Source organism: Phascolarctos cinereus, unplaced genomic scaffold (genome assembly GCF_003287225.1).
Source record: "Phascolarctos cinereus isolate Bilbo 61053 unplaced genomic scaffold, phaCin_HiC Scaffold_2;HRSCAF=192, whole genome shotgun sequence".
In the NCBI taxonomy this organism is placed as follows: Eukaryota; Metazoa; Chordata; class Mammalia; order Diprotodontia; family Phascolarctidae; genus Phascolarctos; species Phascolarctos cinereus.
Window position 1 is genome coordinate 299,509,326 of NW_027555625.1, and position 16,578 is coordinate 299,525,903.

Here is a 16,578-nt window from a genome sequence, read left to right on the forward strand (position 1 = left end):
ACAATAGTAGCGGAACCTAATTCCTGCCATTTAATCCCAGGGAACTATTTGTCCTGCAGAAACTAAAAAAGGGCGCTCAATGACCCCGCCCCCCGTGATGCCCCACCCCCTGGGGGCGGACCTTGTAGCACGTGCTCTCTTAGCCCTCGGTAGCCTACAGGAAGGAAGGGGCTGGTCTTAATCCGAGGAGCTACCCTTTTGGAGAAGTTTATTCTTTAGTAAAGGGGAAACTGCAGCACCACAAGTCTAGTAATTGTAAAAAAAATAAATGCAAAGGCACAATATGTAAGGGATTATTGATTACAATTTTAAAATAGAGGGAGATCTCGGGGTCATTCTTATCTGTGATGTCACGGCCCCTTTTATGGGGGGGCTCTTCCTTTCACCTCTCCCCATGATGAGGGTGGTGTTGGTATGTCCCGATACGGGGCGGTGCCACAGGGAGGACTCCATTTCCCGGCGTGCCCTGCGTAGCCCAGTGAGTTGGGCGCGGTGACGTCGGGGGAGGGAGCTGGCCAGTGCTGAGGGGCCGGGCCCGGGGCTCGGCCGGGGAGTTTCAGTCAGCGCCGGAGCCTTGGGAACCCAGTGCAACTCCCAGCCCAACGCCGAGCAGCTCAGCCTAGCTCAGCTTGTCCCGGCCCGGCCCGGCCCGGGCCATGACAGCCTCCGCCTCTGGGGAGCCGCCCCTGGCGGAGCTGCGGGCCCCGCGCTGGCCCTGAGCGCGCCCATGGAGCGGGACGAGCGGCCGCAGAGCGGCGCCGGAGGCTCCTCCGCTTCTCCAGAGCCGCCCCTGGCCCCGGCCCCTGCGGCGGCTCCGGCAGCAGCCCCGGCACCGCGCAACGGTAGGTACCCTGCACCCGCGCCCCGCACCTCACTCCAAACGCCGGGCTCCCCCTGCCTCTCTCTTCGACCCCCATCCCGTACTATCCTGCTCCTGCTCCCCCTTCTCTAGTCGTCCCCAGCATCCATCCTGGTTCCCCATCCTTTTCATACCCCTTGACCTCCCACCCTGCTCCCTACCCCCATCTCCGGACACTTCCCTCCTCTCTCGGAACCCCACCCCCATCCTAATTTTCTGGTCTCCTTTCATCCTCTCTCTTCTGCCCAAATTCCCTCTTCCAGCCTCTCCCTTGTCCCACCCCCCCATGTCCGAACCTACCCCCACCTCCTTCCTTTCCCCAATCTCTGGACCTCAGTCCCATTTCCCGTCCACCTGGACTGGAACTCTTCTCCCCTAGGCCTCTCCCCCCTTCTCCCCCCAGCCAATCTTCGGGCCTCCCCCTTTCTTCCTCCCTATTCTCCGGACCATTCCACCCCCTCTGCTTTCAACCTCTCTGGGACTTGAGTTCCTCAGTTCTCCAATCTCTTCACCACAATATCCGTATCTTCTCTTCCCTCTATTCTTGGGACCCTTCTCACCTCCCCCATAACCCGGACCCCCTTCTCCCATTTTCCCCTTCTCGTACCCTTCTCTCCCTTCCCCCTCCTTCGGACCTCTCTTGCTCCCCGGATCCCTTTTTTCCCTCTTCCCTCCCCTCCTCCCGAGGGGTTTTTACCCATTTCTCCCCCTTCTCTCCCCCCATCCCCCTCATCCCTTCTGCTCTCCTGGACCTCACATCCTCTCAGTTCTCCAGATCCCTCCACCTTCTTCCGGCTGCCCCCACCCCATTCTTCTAATTTCAAATTCCCGGGACAACCGCTCTCTCACTCTTGTCTGTAGTGGACTCCTCCTTATTTTAGGAGCCTAATCTCCGCCTTCGTCCCTATTTTCAGGACTCCCCAAGTATAGGTCCCTGCCTCCCCTCATCTATATCTTTTCTGTCCTCAGCCTCCTGTTCCAAGTCTTCTCTAGTCTTACCTTTCTTAGACATATCCTCTCCCGCCCCCATTTTCTGAACCCTGTCTCACCTTTTCGGGGTTCTGTGAATTAATTCCCTTCGATTCCACAAGTACGGGTGCTCCTAGAATCTTGGGTGTTTCTCACTCCCTCTTTAGTTTTCCCGGCCCTTTTCGATCCCTTACCTCTCCTTCCTTATTTCGTAGTTTCCTCAGTCCATCTCTGTTGCCCAGTCCCACCACCTTCCAGTTCCTTCTACACTTTTCCCTCCTGGATTCTTTATGCAGGTCTTTAAATCTCTGAATCATTTTACCTGGGGGCCCGGACCCCTCTACTTAGCAGTCCTAGCGTTTCCCCTCTCAGTCAGCTTTTACATCCCCCCCCCGGGTCTTTCCTCAAGAGCTAGCCCCACTTTCCAGGGGCTCTTTGAATTCCTTTCCCCTGTCGACTTCTTTCCACCCCCACCCCCCTCCTCTCTTCCTGTTTCTCTTTTCTGTCCATGGTCTCTGACTTTGGTTCTTATTCTTAACGTGAGCAGCCTGTAGTGACCACAGGTTTTCGTTTTCCCACCTCTTCTCTCCAATTCTCATCCTGCCCCTCAACTTATTCTCTTTGAATATAAGGTTATAAAAGAATGGTCCGTCCCTCATTGGCCCCGCCACTGCTTGGTACCCTGATTCACCCCCACTAGAGCCTTAAAGAGCCCTGCTTGAGGAATTGGCCCTTCCAGGGCTTTGTCCCTGTTGGCTCATAGGAGGTTTGTAGAGATCTGTGAGGCCCCAGAGTGAAGGCTTTGGAAAGCGAGATGGTGAAGGTGGGCATCCCGCTTAGGTAGCATATCACCCTTTTATTCAGGCCTCTTGGGTTCCTGACTGCCCTGACTTTTTTTTTTTTGGAGGGGGGTGTGGGTACTCCTTGAACTGAAGGTTTATTTGTATGTTTAATATAGTTCCCTTCAGTGTTTGTCTTGGGTTTGTGTTTATTAGTAAAGTGTAAGAAGCCTTTGTGAGGTCGTAAAAGGTGAACTTTTGAACTTGGAAAGCGCCCTGGAGCAATTAGCTGCTGGAGCAATTGCACCGGGAGTTCTGAATTACAAAGGGTGCTGGGGGACCTGCAATAGCAAATGCTGAAGTGGCAAAACCTCTTTATTTATTTGCTGTGGCTTCCACCTTTTACACATCTATGCATTTCAGAGTAAAGAAGAGAGTAGCTAAGGTTTTACTCTTCTTAGATATTTGCAATTGTTTAGATAGATTTAGTCATGGAATTATATAAATTGAGCCTTCAAACATTAGATGTAAAATGTTAAAGTTGAAAGCCACAATAGAATGTTAAGATAAAGATAACAATGTTAAAACTGGGAGGGATTGAAGAATATAGTTTGTTAGAACTTAGAGCTAGAAGAGATCTGAGAACAAAGAATGTTTTGGATGTTCTAACTTCCAAGTAAAGTATTTGACTAGAAAATAACTGGCCACAGTATTGCAGAAATGTCTTTTAAACCTGGCTTAGAATTGGGAGGTATATATTTGACTTTGAGGGAATCTGCTGAATTTGTGACCTGAAATCCTTGCTGACTCTTGCTGCTTTATGGAATAAATTCAGATGGGTTTGTGTTATTTTAATATTTGAATAAAGCATAAGTCGCAGGTGGAAAGAAGTTTTAAAAGTTGAATCACATTTGATTTGACCTAGATTAAGATGTGGGAAATGTGGATAAAAGGAGTGCTTCACTGATATTTGGGTGTCATGTGTGATGGTGTCTTTGGGGATTGACTTCTGATTTGTGAACATGTTTGAAATCAATAAAATTTCCTGTGGCACAAAGAGAGGGAACCTGGGATCTAGTTAGGATAGGGAAAAAAGAGTCTTGTAGAACAAAGCCCATCTATTTAGTTCATTGGACTTTTTCCTCTGTAGTCTTTTTGATAATTTAGTTTAGCTATTAATCTGCGAATACCATTAAGCCCTTCTGAAAAAGTTAGACTGTGATTTGGGCTCTTCCCAGCAAGTCCTGTGAACCATATGTAAAATAAAATATGCCCTCTATTGGCTTTATGTAAGACTTTACATCCACAAAGATGACAAATCTTAGAACAGACTGATTACTTTTGTCTACTTAAAAGCAATATAGTAGTTAAGGGGAAGCTAGGAATTTCCCTGGCTATCAGTTATTCGTTGGTACATTTTAAAGAACTTTAATGGCGATTTTAACTCACCCAAATTTCCTATTCATCTTCCTGAATTGGCCAGAGCCAGTTTGAAATGGCAGAATTCTAGCCATCCTGTGGAAAACAGCATCACTTCAGTATTTGACTTTTATCTTATTTAGGGTTGCTGAATTCTTCTGTTTAAATGAAAGCTATCTCTGTGTTGCTGTAAACACATGGGAAATTGGGACATTAAGCCTAGCAAATAGTTATAAATGGAAATGGAATGATCATATTTGACTGGGAGGATGAAATATCTGACAGTTGATTTTTTTGCCCCTATCTTTTGTTCTCTCTTTGTATTAAAGCTTGAATTGGAGTTCCCAAGAGAACCACAGTATGCTAATGAAAATGAGTGACATTCTACATAAACATTTTTAAAAATTTTCTTTTGCTTCCTAGTTACAACCTTCTCTAGACCAAATGAAGATCTAAAATCGAGGAATAAAGAATGGTTGCTCTGGAGGGAACCTTAGAAAGTATCTAATCCAACCCCGTCATTTCTCCTTAAGTACTAGTCAGAGGAGCTGAATTCTTTTCACTTTTTGCCCTAGTAACAGATTTCCTCCATTGTAATAAACAGGGCTCTGTCCTGAGGTTTTTAAGCTTTGGGGGAATTTTGAGTTTGTGTAAAATAGAACTATAGTAGATAAAATAAAAATCCCTAATACTGATAGAAGTATGGAAACAATAAAACTCGCAAATGGAATTTTAGAAATGTTTTCCTGGAGGAATCCTGGGGATGCTCAATTTACAGTCTTCTAAATGGTTTTTCTGTTCTGTTCCCGTTGGTAACAGGACAGCCTGCCTTTGATGCAAGCAGCCCCAACCCTTCCAGGAATTCTTTGTGCTGAGTGGACAAGATATTTTTCTGTTGCTGTTTCGGAGGGTCTTTTACAACAAACACATTTGCTCAATTGTAGTTATAACTGAGGGGGACTATAGAAGGGCTTTCAGAAGAAAGAGGAATGATTTGGGGATGCCAACGGGGGTTCATTTTATTTGAGAAGAATAGGTAGCATATTTTCATGTATGGACATACATACTGCTTAACAAGAGTTAATTGGGTTTTCAAAAACAGATTACTGGGGGAAAAGACATTAGAGAGCATTTGTTTTCACAAGAACAATGTAATAAATGGAAAATATGGTTTAGTTATAATATATTAACTGCTAATGTGTGACCAACTTATGTAACTATAATGATTATATAGGTTGGCCCAAAAGACTTAGTGTAGTTTTAAGGGTCTTTTAAAATTAGTTTAATTAAAGCCATTTGAGCTTTAACAACTTAAAACTGAATCTAGACACCATGAATTGGGACACCATGTACTTTAAATAATAACTTGGACCAGATGATCTGAGGTTCTTTCCACTTAAAATTTCTGTGATTCAATTCAATAAATTAAGCATCTATTATTGTATGCAGAGCCCCATGGTGAGAGGGTGGGTGGGGAGGGGGGGAGAGATAAAGTTTAGATAAGATATGGCTCTTGTCTTCTTGGAGCTTGCTTTTTTTTTTTTAGGAAGATAAATATTCACATATGTAATATTCAGCATCATAGTTAAGTTCTTTAGAGAGGTGGAAAGATAAGTGCTATATAATTAGTGGACTTGTTACATTCTGGTGGGATCAGGAGAGACTTCTGGGAGGGAGAGGCCATTTGATTTAGGGTTGAAAGGATCATTAGAAATTCACTTGACAGAGAGAAAGAAGGGGAGAGCATTTCTGGCTAACTGGAGAACTGGAAGCAAAGTATTGAGGTGTGAGAATGGGGAGCTTATTATGGAATTGAGAGTAGTCCAGTTTGCCTTGGACGGTGAATTATGTGGAGGGAGAGAGGCCAGAAAAGGTAGGGAATGGCATTAGATTGTGGAGGGCCTTAAAGCAGTGGAATTAACATATCCAGGAAACTGCTAGAAGGGAAGATGGGAATCAGAATTAAGATATTTTAAAATTTAGAGAATTTTGGAGAATTTGATCTATTTTGGCTAAAGCTTGTTGAGGAAAATGGTGCTCACAGTGAGGCTGAAGGTTTAAATGAAAGTAGGAGTGCTCAGATTTGCCCGTCAGGAGATTTCAACTTCAAGTTTTGTCCTGCTTTAAGATACTATTCTTTTGTTGTGACAATTAAGAAGAACAAACTCAGTCCCTACTCTACCACCACTTCCTGCCTCCCCTACCCCAAAATTAGTCTGTAGAAAACCTAGTGGGAGGGGGATTTGCCCAGTGTACACTTATTTTAGTTTCAGAAATCTAGAATTGTACTGAGTGTAGCGGGAATTAATACTCAGACCTATTTAGGTCCCTTGTTGAATTCTTACTAATGCTTTCAAGCTTTCTGAAAATGCCAACACTTCTAAATTGTCCACTGTTCAGGTGTCCAGGACACCTTCCCTGGTATCCACCAACAGCTTTTCCTCTTTCTGATGCAGTATTGAAAGGCAACATGCTGTAGTGGAAAAAGAACCTTAGTCTTAGTTTCTAAGAGCATGAGTTCAAATTCTGCCTCTAGATTTTACTAACCATGTAACTCTAGGTTGGTTAGTTATCTAACCTTTCTGATCCTCAGTTTCCTCATCTGTAAAATGGGGGTGTTAATATGTGCCCAACCTATCTTTTACAGAGAGGTTGTGAAGAAATTACTTAAAAGTGATAGTTATTATATTGATCTGTGTATGTGTCTTAATTCCCAACCAGACTGTGAGCTCCATGATGTCAAGAGTCCTACCTTAGCCATACTTTTCCAATTTCAAGTTTTTAGTATGGTCACAGTAGGAACTTAGTATTTTTCTGTGTAACACCTTATATTTATGGAGTTACTTCAAAATCTTGGAATACTTGCACTATCTGCCTCTCAGAGTCCTTGTGAGAAGTGCTTATTAAACCTTAAAGATTTTTATTATCTCCATTTTACAGGTGAAGAAACTAACTTTCCCATAGTCACACAGATAGGAAGTGTTGGAGCTGGTACGAATAAATGATTAACACTTCCACATAATTTTAAAATTGTATTTATTGGTTTACATTAGGGTTTACTAACTTTAAATATTTAACAGCTGGAAGGCTAACCCTCCTCTAGAGGAAGATTCTCTTAATTCCATTCTTAAGAAACTAATCTAGATACCAGTGGTCTTGTCTTCAGTTTCCTTTTCTTATATTTACCCCAGAATTGTACTGCTCCTTTTTCTCCATTGTAGCAGAGCTTAATACCCTTCCTTTGTTAACTATTTCCAATGTATATAATTGGTATGAAAGCTAAGCTTTTGGCCAGTTACCTTTGAAGAGTAATATTTATATTGATTAAGATTCTTTTATTTTTTAAAGCCTGAGGCATTCAAATGTGCCTTCTATTATTGTGAACTTAGCTATATCCCTCTTTTGTGTGGGAACTGTGTCAAAGTTGGAGGGAAAAATCAAAGAATTCCTTGACCAAGAACAGATAAACACTTTGGAGAATGAAGGTTGGGGGTTGGTTGAGGGTGGAGTAGGAAGGGAACAAAAGGGGAGCAATTGATCCCTTAGTTTCCAGGAAAGTTTGGAAGGTTCCCCCCCCCCGAAAATTGTTATTTTCACTTAGTTATTAGCAGCAACAAAAATTAAAATGATTGTAGATAGAACCACGATTTACATTATTAATTTTAAAAAAAGTGTATGTTAGCTTTAATATTTGGATTTTGTTGCTGGGTTCATTTCTTTCCCCAGTAGTCGTCAGCGTATGTGTTCCGTTTTCGGAAAAGTTGCTGATACTTAGTCTTTCTGACTCTTATTCACATAGCTTTCTTAAACTGTTTAAACCCGTTTAAAACAAGGTAGCCAATGGGAGTAATTGTAGCTTGTGCTGTGAGCTCATTTGCAAGCAACCAGGTTTGAATGGAAACCTTTTCCTTCCTGACTTTTGTATCCATGAAGTTACAACAGACATTTTCTCTCCTTTTCCTCAACTTCAGAATTAAATATTGTAGGTTTCAGTGTATTCGCTCAATTAGAAACTGAGATTTAGGAACATTGGAGGATTACAAAAATTTGGGTGGACTTCTGTAGTAAGGAGACCTGGTTTTGAGTCATAGATTTTACTAGGGGTGGAACTCTGGGCAAGTCACTTTATGCTCTCTGAGTGTGTTTGCTCATCTGTATAATAGAGATAATAATGCTTGCAAGCAGTAACTCAAAAGGGATATTATGGGGAAAGTGCTTTGATGAATCTTAAAACCTATAGACCCAGGATTTGTTATTTTAGTTTTCTTGTATGTCATAGCTCTATATAAATCTATGTAAATCGCTAAGAGCGTGGACTGGATCATATCTGAACCTGGTATCTTGAACAGTGCTCTCTACACAGTGAGTGGGTGCTTAGTGCACGAATACAAAACAACTACAGTTTGTCTAGTTCCTTTGGAGTGACCTCCCCCAGGGTAAGAATACTTCTTGATGGAAATTTAAAATACAGTCCCCTACTCCCGCCTTCACATGGGTAAATTTGTATTTCGTGCCTGGCATATTATATATAGTATGCCTAACCCCCACTCCCCTGCAGTAGAGAAAGTTGAAGGACTGGTAATGTGGAGAGAAGGATGTCTTAGACACTCACTCCCACTGTCTTTTATAAATTATGCTACAAAGAGAATTTTTGGCTACCCAAGATGGCTTTCAGAATTCCTTATTAGGTGTGAGTCTTATCGCAGCTTCTAATCACTTCCTTGGGAGAAGAAAGAGTCTATCCTGTTGATGCAATGATTATTTAAATCTGGCTTCCTCAGTGTAACCTGGTAATTCTAATTAACAGTGATTTACTTTGGGAGCGGATCAGGCTTCCCTGGGCTGCTGGCTGGTGGGTTAAATTGCTTCTCCACCCCCCCATCTCCAGCTGCCCTGTATCTTTTGATCCCCAGGCTACAGTGATTGGCCTTTGAGCAGGTTAACTCCAAATTGCTTTGAAAATCTCCAACTTTGGAGGTACTCTATTTTTGGCATTTGAAGACTAAGGGAAAAAATTGAGTATTAACTTAATCCTAAATCATCCTCTGCTGGAGGGAAACCCTCAGAATTTTAAACATATGGTACAGACACTGTGTGGCAAACTTAGGTTCAGTCAAATACAAGCAAATTCAGGAATAATTCATAGGATCATCAGATTTAGAACTTGAGGCCTTAATCATCTAAGTGCTGTTAGAAGCACTTGGTTATTTACATTTTGTTAATGAAATGATTTCTGAAAAGAACTGCTTTGTTTTATCAACCCATCCAGGGTGTTACCATGCTTTGTATGTGAGAAAGAAATTACCTCCCTTTTACCCCAAAATCTGCCTTTGCCAACAATATGAAAATTTGGTTTCTCTTAACCATGTGAGAGATAATATGAAGCAGTGGGAAAAGAAGTGGACCCGATAGATTGAGTCCTCAAGGGCAGAGACTCTTGTGTTTCTAAATCCCCCATGTGGCATATAGTGGGCACTTAATTAATGTTTAATGAATGACAAATGATTTAGATACAGGAGATTTGTGGCCACTGCCGATTTTACTTTGGGCAGGTTCACTGTATTTCTTTAAGTCTCTTTATTCATCTATAAGGTAATGTGTAAGTATTAATCTCACCTCACAGAAGCACTTTGGAAATGTGAGTATTTATTTTATCTACTAGCTGTATAATTTTTAAGCAAGTGGCATCATTTGCCTGGACCTCAGTTTACTCACAGTAAAATGAGGCAGTTGAGTAAATGATCTCTAGCTCTAAAATTCTTCAAAGGTCCCCTTTTATAATTCTAGAATAAAATAATTAAAAATCAAGTTCTTATTTATATATATAGGTATGCTATGATTCAATTACTTTATAAAAGTGTCTTCAAATGGTGACATCACTGAGTCTGAGTCACATTTTCTTCTAGTTAATTTGTATTAGCAAAGCTATTCAAGTAGAAACCACAGATGGCAGTAGTAGTATATTTTTCTTTTTTTGAGGCTGATATATTTTTATATATATACACATATATGTGTGTGTGTGTGTTTGTATATTATATGTATATGCCTGTCACTTTTTCTGTATCGGTGGTTTTGGTCCCCATATCTGTCTCCACGCACCTCTGCTATGTCAGCTGCTAGGTATAGTGTTTCTGAAATCCAATACTGGGACAGCAAAACATTATGTATTCTTGGGAGAAATTAGGGAATTTGATGGAAAGATCTACTTAGTGGGTGGTTTCAGCTAAAATGGTGGCTCTCATGACCGTAGGGAATTTTGAGTGTGAATTTGTTTAAGTGTTAGAGATGATTTAATATTTTTGATATGTATTGGCATTTTCCTTAAAAGGTGCCTCTGAGGGCTATCTATTCAGGTAATTATTTGCACTTGGAGGCAGTTTGGACTTAGTTGATTTATAGTGGAAAAAGAACTGGTTTTGAAGTTATGGGTTAGAACCCAGCCACTGCTTCTTACTAGCTGTGTAACTTCTTAACAAGTCACTACCATAACTATGCCTCATCTGTAAAGTGGGTGTAGTGATTGATACATGTACTAACTACCCTATCTCTCAGTTGTTCTTTTTTATTCTTCATCATATATGAAAAATCTCTCTGAAACCTAGAACACAATATAAATAATATGAAAATTAATATAGTATAACAACCAAGGAATTTTCAGTTTCCAACTGGAAAAATTAATTCTTCAGAATAAAAATGATTTCCTACTCAAATCTGTTTTTTTAAGGCTTTTCTTTATTCTGTAATTCACAGACTCAAAGGAATAGAAGAAACTTGAGGCTGTCTAATCCAAATCCCTCGTTTGTACAAGTAAGAAACTTAGGGCTCAAAAAATGAAGTGACTTACCCAGGACCACATAATTAATGGAAAGAGTAATGAAGAAATCACAAGGCTTTAGTCCCAGCTCTGTCACTAACTTAATTTTTAAAAATGACCATCAACCCTTTTCCTGTACTTTGTAGTTGTGGGTTTTTTATTTCTATAATGAAAGAGCTAGATATTACCAGACCTCTTATCTGTCTTATTTATTTAGAACAGAATCAAAGGGGGGCATTCTTCCTAATTATACCTTGCCCTCACCATGTTCTCAGATACCTTTTGTTAGCTGATATTGGAAACCTCTTTCTTGACCCTTCATTATCTTAGTTGTGGCTGCACAAGTCAAATGGGAAATTACTTTTTCTCAATAGTGAGCTCACAATTTGGATTAATGATAAATAATAGTATTGTTAAGTGTGAGTGTTGTGGTAATACTTCTAGTGCTTTTGTCACAACCAGTAAGAGTCATCCTTACAGATGAAACTGAGGCTGGTCACATAGCTAGTTTAACATGTCAGACTAGGGATTCAAACTTCAGCTTCTTTGTGCTATGTCACAGCTGCTTCTCCATACTACACAGTTAATGGTTAGACTTCTGATGTACTGATGTGGGATGGACAAATCAAGTGAATTTTCAAATCTAGTAGAGTATACACTGGCATTATTTAGAGTATTAGGGTTGGGAGATTATATAAAAATTTAAAGATATTTTATTTCTTCTGTGTGTTGTCCCTCAATCAGACCATCTTACTAGATAGGTTCATGAATTGCAGGAGAAAAAAAAATCCCCAGTGACTAGCCTGCTGGAAAATGAAGAACCTTTTCAGGAGACTAGTCTGCAAACCAGAGAAACTCAGTCTGGATCCTGTAATCAAAACCTTTCCAGCTTGATAGGACCAGCCAGGGCTTATGTTCCAGTGGCATCGACTGAGAACTTAGCATCACAATTTGGTGTTCATTGGATTTTTTTTAGTTGTGATGTTTGGGGAATTCAAGTCATTTAAAACTTGATTTTCTTTCCCAAATGGTTTTCTCATGTCTTGATCCTTTTGAAACTTGGTTAATTTGAATGTATTTATCATGTAGTGTTTCTGTCTTATCCCTTAGTAAGCTGTGACTCCTTGAGGACAGAAACCAAATCTCAGTTAAGCTTTGTATCGCTTCTAGCTCTGGCACAGTGCCCTGTGCATAGTAAGAATTAATTAGTTTGTTGTATTTATACGTCCCTCAACTAGCAATTTTAAAAAAATACAGTGAAGGCCAGTATGGAATCAGCATTTCAATTTCAGCCCTGGGACAGAGACTGCCCCTGTCTCTGGTGTGAATGACATTTTAGTGTAAGTTAATTACTTTGTTGTTAAGGGGGTTAGGGCAGTTGCTAGGTAGAAGTCATTCTGTGGTAAGCCAGCAAACTGAAGAAATGTCACATAACAATGTGAATAACAATGAGTTACAGGATCAGAACTTCCACTGAAGCTTGGTGTGGGGATTAAAGGCCAGGAAAGTCTTTGGGGGAGGGGGATGGTGGAAGAAGTCATTCTTGGGAGTTCCATATCATCTGGATGGAACACATCTTCACACGGTTTTTATTTTATATTGCTGGCATAGTTCAGTCATGAGAATAAATTAACCTTACCTTTCATAGAATTCACTCAACAAACATTTCTTAAGCACCTGTGATGATGCCAGACACTTAGTTGTTGGGCATACAAAGACAAAAATAAAGTAGCCCTTGCCCTCAATGAGTTTACATTCAGTTGGAAACATTTGCACAGAAAAGTAAACATAAAAGATAGACACAGTAATTGGAGGGAGAATGTCAAGAGGACTACAGCTTGGAGAGTCTAGATAGGTTTCCTATAGGATATGCCACTTAAATGAATTTTGAAAAGAAGCTGTGGATTGGGGAGGAGGTGGCCAGGGAAAACCAGGGGAAAGGATGTGCAAAAACACAGATGTAGAATACATAAGACTTGGTAACTAATTGACTATGGGATTTGAGGGAAGAGTTGGATGACTCTTAAGGTTTCAAAACTGAATGGTTGGAAGGGTGGTGGTGACCAATAGAAACGGAGAAGTTGAGAAGAAGGGCTGGTTGGGGATGTGTATGTGATATCTCTTTAAGATGTGTTGAGTTTGAGATACCCATAGGAGAGATATCCCATTGGCAGGTATTGGTTCAGTATCCCAGGCAAGAGAACAGATATAGATATGTAGGTTTGGGCATTGTCTGGGATCTTGGGATATAGACCAGTCTTAGAGAAATAATCCAACTGCCTCGTTTTACAGTTGGCAAAACTGAAACCATAGAAGATAAACAGAGTTGCTTAAGGTTATGCAGCTAATTAACTGGAAAAGCTGGGATGATAAACTTTTGGATGACTTTGGAAGTCCATTCAGTTGTTCGACAACACTTAATTCAAAATTCTTTCACAAGTAAAATCTGCCACATTATAGCTTTCACTCATCATTCCTGGTTCTCCCTGTGGACCAATCGAAATAAGATGATTCTATGTCAAAATCCCTTTAGATATTTGAAGATAGCTACCATCTCTCCTCTGAAGTATTCTGCTCCCTAGGCCAAATATAAACAATTCTTTGGTTGTTCCCCAAAGGTATTGCTCATAAGAGGAACTTTAATTCAAAGACACCAGGGCCAGAGTAAGAACAATTGGATTCTATGGAGCCCCTACTTTGCCATTTGACCCTAAGTCTCTGGACCATAGTTAACATCTGAATAAAATGTAGAAAGGCTGTACTAAGATGATCTTTGGGCACAGAAACTTGTGATTGAGATGAAAAAATTCTGCCTTTCCAGCAGAATAATAAACCATACGTTAGGAAAACATTTTTCTGAATTTGAAAGATTTTGTTTCTGAGAACAGGAAATGTTGGGCTGCCGAAAGGGGAAAAACCTAAATTAGCTGGTTGGAGAGGAGAAGTTCAAATCTATAAACATTTATTAATGACTACATAGAGCTTAGGGCTAGGATATATAGTTATGATGCAAGTCCTGCTCTTGGGGAGCTTGTAATTTTAAGAAGTGGAGGACACTATATGCCAATGATGATGGTACAGGGGTGAAGAGAGAGGTAAATACAGAAAAGACTAAACAAAGTGTAATGTAACTTAACGATCAAGAGATCATTTTCCTCTAGAGGAGGGTCAAAGGCATCTTGGAAGATCCAAGCTGAATCTTGGAGGAAGGGAAGAACTTCAGTGGAGGAGTAGCATGAGTAGGTAGAACACTGGGCCTGGATTCAGGAAGACCTGACTTCAAATTCTATTTCAGACACTAGCTGTGTGACCCTGGTTGAGTCACTTAACCTCTGTTTGCCTCAATCCACTGGAGAAGGAAATGGCAAACTACTCCATCATCTGTGCCAAGAAAACTCCACAGACAGTATGGTTCACAGGGTCAAGAAGAGTTGGGCACAACTGAAAAACAACAAGAATGAGTAATGTGGGGCAGCTAGGTGGTGCAGTGGATAGGGCACCAGACCTGGAGTCAGGAGGACCTGAGTTCAAATCTGGCCTCAGACACTTGATGGCACTTACTAGCTGTGACCCTGGGCAAGTCACTTAACCCCATTGCCTAGCCCCCTTCTCAAAAAAAAACCACCAAAAAACAAGTATGAATAATGGCTTAGAGAGTAATTAAATTTGTTTAAAATGGAGAATGAATGAAGGGGAGTGATAGAGAGTTGGACAGGTTAGTTGGCCCATAGTATAGAGGGCTTTGAATGCTATTATCAAAATTGTTTTCTTTATTTGATGGTAACTCATATTTCTGTGACACTTTAAGTTTTGCAAAGCACTTTGCTCTCCAGAAACTCTTCATGGTAGGTATTATGAGTATCATCCCCACTTTATATATCAGCAATGTAAGGATTAGAAAAATTAATAGTTTTTCCATGGCTAAACAGCTAGTAAGGGCAGAGCCAGGATATGAATCTTTATCTTCCAATATGCTTTCCACTATACCATTTTACAAACACTTACCATACAATAGGTGATGAAGAATTGCTGAAGATTCTTGAGTAGAGGAGCAACATAAGTAGAGATGTGTTAGGAATATTACTTTATTGGGGAATGTCTCAAAGGAGGGATTGTAGAAGAGAGAAGTTGGAGGAGGGAGATCCATTAAAAAACTAATAATGGTTCAGGAAGAGTTGAGAAAGCTTAAAGTAGATTGGTTACGGTGGGAGATGACAGGATGGAATAGGTAAGAGAAAGTAGAAAAAATTGGAGTTGGCAGTTAATTCAAAGTGGTGAATGAGGAAAAAGGAAGAATGAAAGGTGGGATTTGAGAAAGCCAGGTTTTCACTTGCCAAGGAGGATTCAGGGGAAAATGTGAAGCTCAGATTGTGGCCAAAGAGAGGATGCTTATGATATACATGTACTCATATAGTCTCATCTTCTTTTGCTAGCTTCCCTGATATTGGGTCTGATAAATTTAAGCCTCACGAAGTTGGTCCTTGGCAAATCGGGGGCATAAGGAGAGAGAAGATATTATAGTTAATAGTCTTTTGCTAGTTTCTATAAGGAGGGTGAGAAGGGTGCATGGGCTCAATTCATTTCTATCAAATGGCTGTGGTCTCAGTATTTGGTAAGGAGATGGTGTATTCAAGCATATCCGATGAAGTTAGACCTTGAAGAGACATTAGGACTTACGTAATCCACTCTCCTCATTTTACCAAGAGAAGAACGGCTCACAAGGTCTTGTCCAAGGTCACACTGGTTATTATGTGACAGAGTAGGAACTTGGGTGATTCTAAATCATGTGCTTTTCCCCCCTGCCATAGTTGCCTCTTCTGTCAATGACTAGGTCTTGAGGCTAGAGGGCCTGAATTTGAGTCCTGATCTTGTTACTTGTTGAATAATCTTGGACAAATCATTTTATCTCCTTGAACTTTTATTCAGCTTCCTCATCTGTAAAATGGGGATGACAATCTGCCCTGCCATACGATTGTAGATTTAGAGCTTAAAGAGTATCTCAGAGGCATATGGTTCAACCCCCTTACTTTAGAGAGGGGACCACAATTTCACACAGTAAACTTAAGAGGTGGGATTTGTACCCAGGACCTCTGTGACTCCAGAGCCAGTATTTCTTTTATTAGATCATTCTACTTAGTTATCATACTGGATGGTTGTGAAGAAAATGCTTTGTGAGACAAAGTGCCATAGAAGGGGCTACTAATATTACTTTTGTCATAATTTATTTCCTTTTTGAAACAATCAGTCCCCATTGGCAAAGTAGTTTTGATTCAGAGTTCTAACATCATTCCATCAGCATCTTGAAGAGATTCTATTTAGGCCAGGTGACCCACACTAGAGAATTCCAGATTTGATTTAAAGAAAAAAAACCTGAATAACAGAAGGGAGACCTTTTTAAATGTTGTAGGTCAATAAAAGAGAAGCCCAGCAGGAAGGAGGTGGGTGGTACAAGAGTGGGGGAGGGTACAGTACCACAGGAAAGAGGTAGATTTAAATATTTTGGGGGGGAGGGGAGACTTGGAGAAGAGTAAGAGCCATGGTTGAAATATTCATCAATCATTTTACTGGCACCAGGAAACCAGTCAGCCTTTTAGAGAGTAAAACATAATCAGTCACGTAATGGAAAATTACAGTTGCTTCTCCCCAAACACACAAGAAAATTCCTTTTCATGCTGATGATCAAATCTGAGAGGTAGCTAGCTTGGCAAGAATTCAAAGCTGGCTAATTGCCTGCAGCT

The 16,578-nt window shown here is 40.8% G+C and overlaps 1 protein-coding gene across 3 annotated transcripts in view; it reads left to right on the top strand.

Annotated features, from left to right (window-relative positions):
• The first annotated feature begins 496 nt into the window (after window positions 1–496).
• Window positions 497–16,578, top strand: part of NR6A1 (nuclear receptor subfamily 6 group A member 1) — a 281,799-nt gene continuing 265,717 nt past the window's right edge. For all 3 annotated transcript variants that reach the window (XM_020967569.2, XM_020967571.2, XM_078150130.1), the window contains exon 1: window positions 497–842. In XM_020967569.2, the coding sequence (XP_020823228.1) occupies window positions 728–842 (115 nt within the window). In that variant the 5' untranslated portion in view covers window positions 497–727. The remainder of the gene's footprint in view (window positions 843–16,578) is intronic.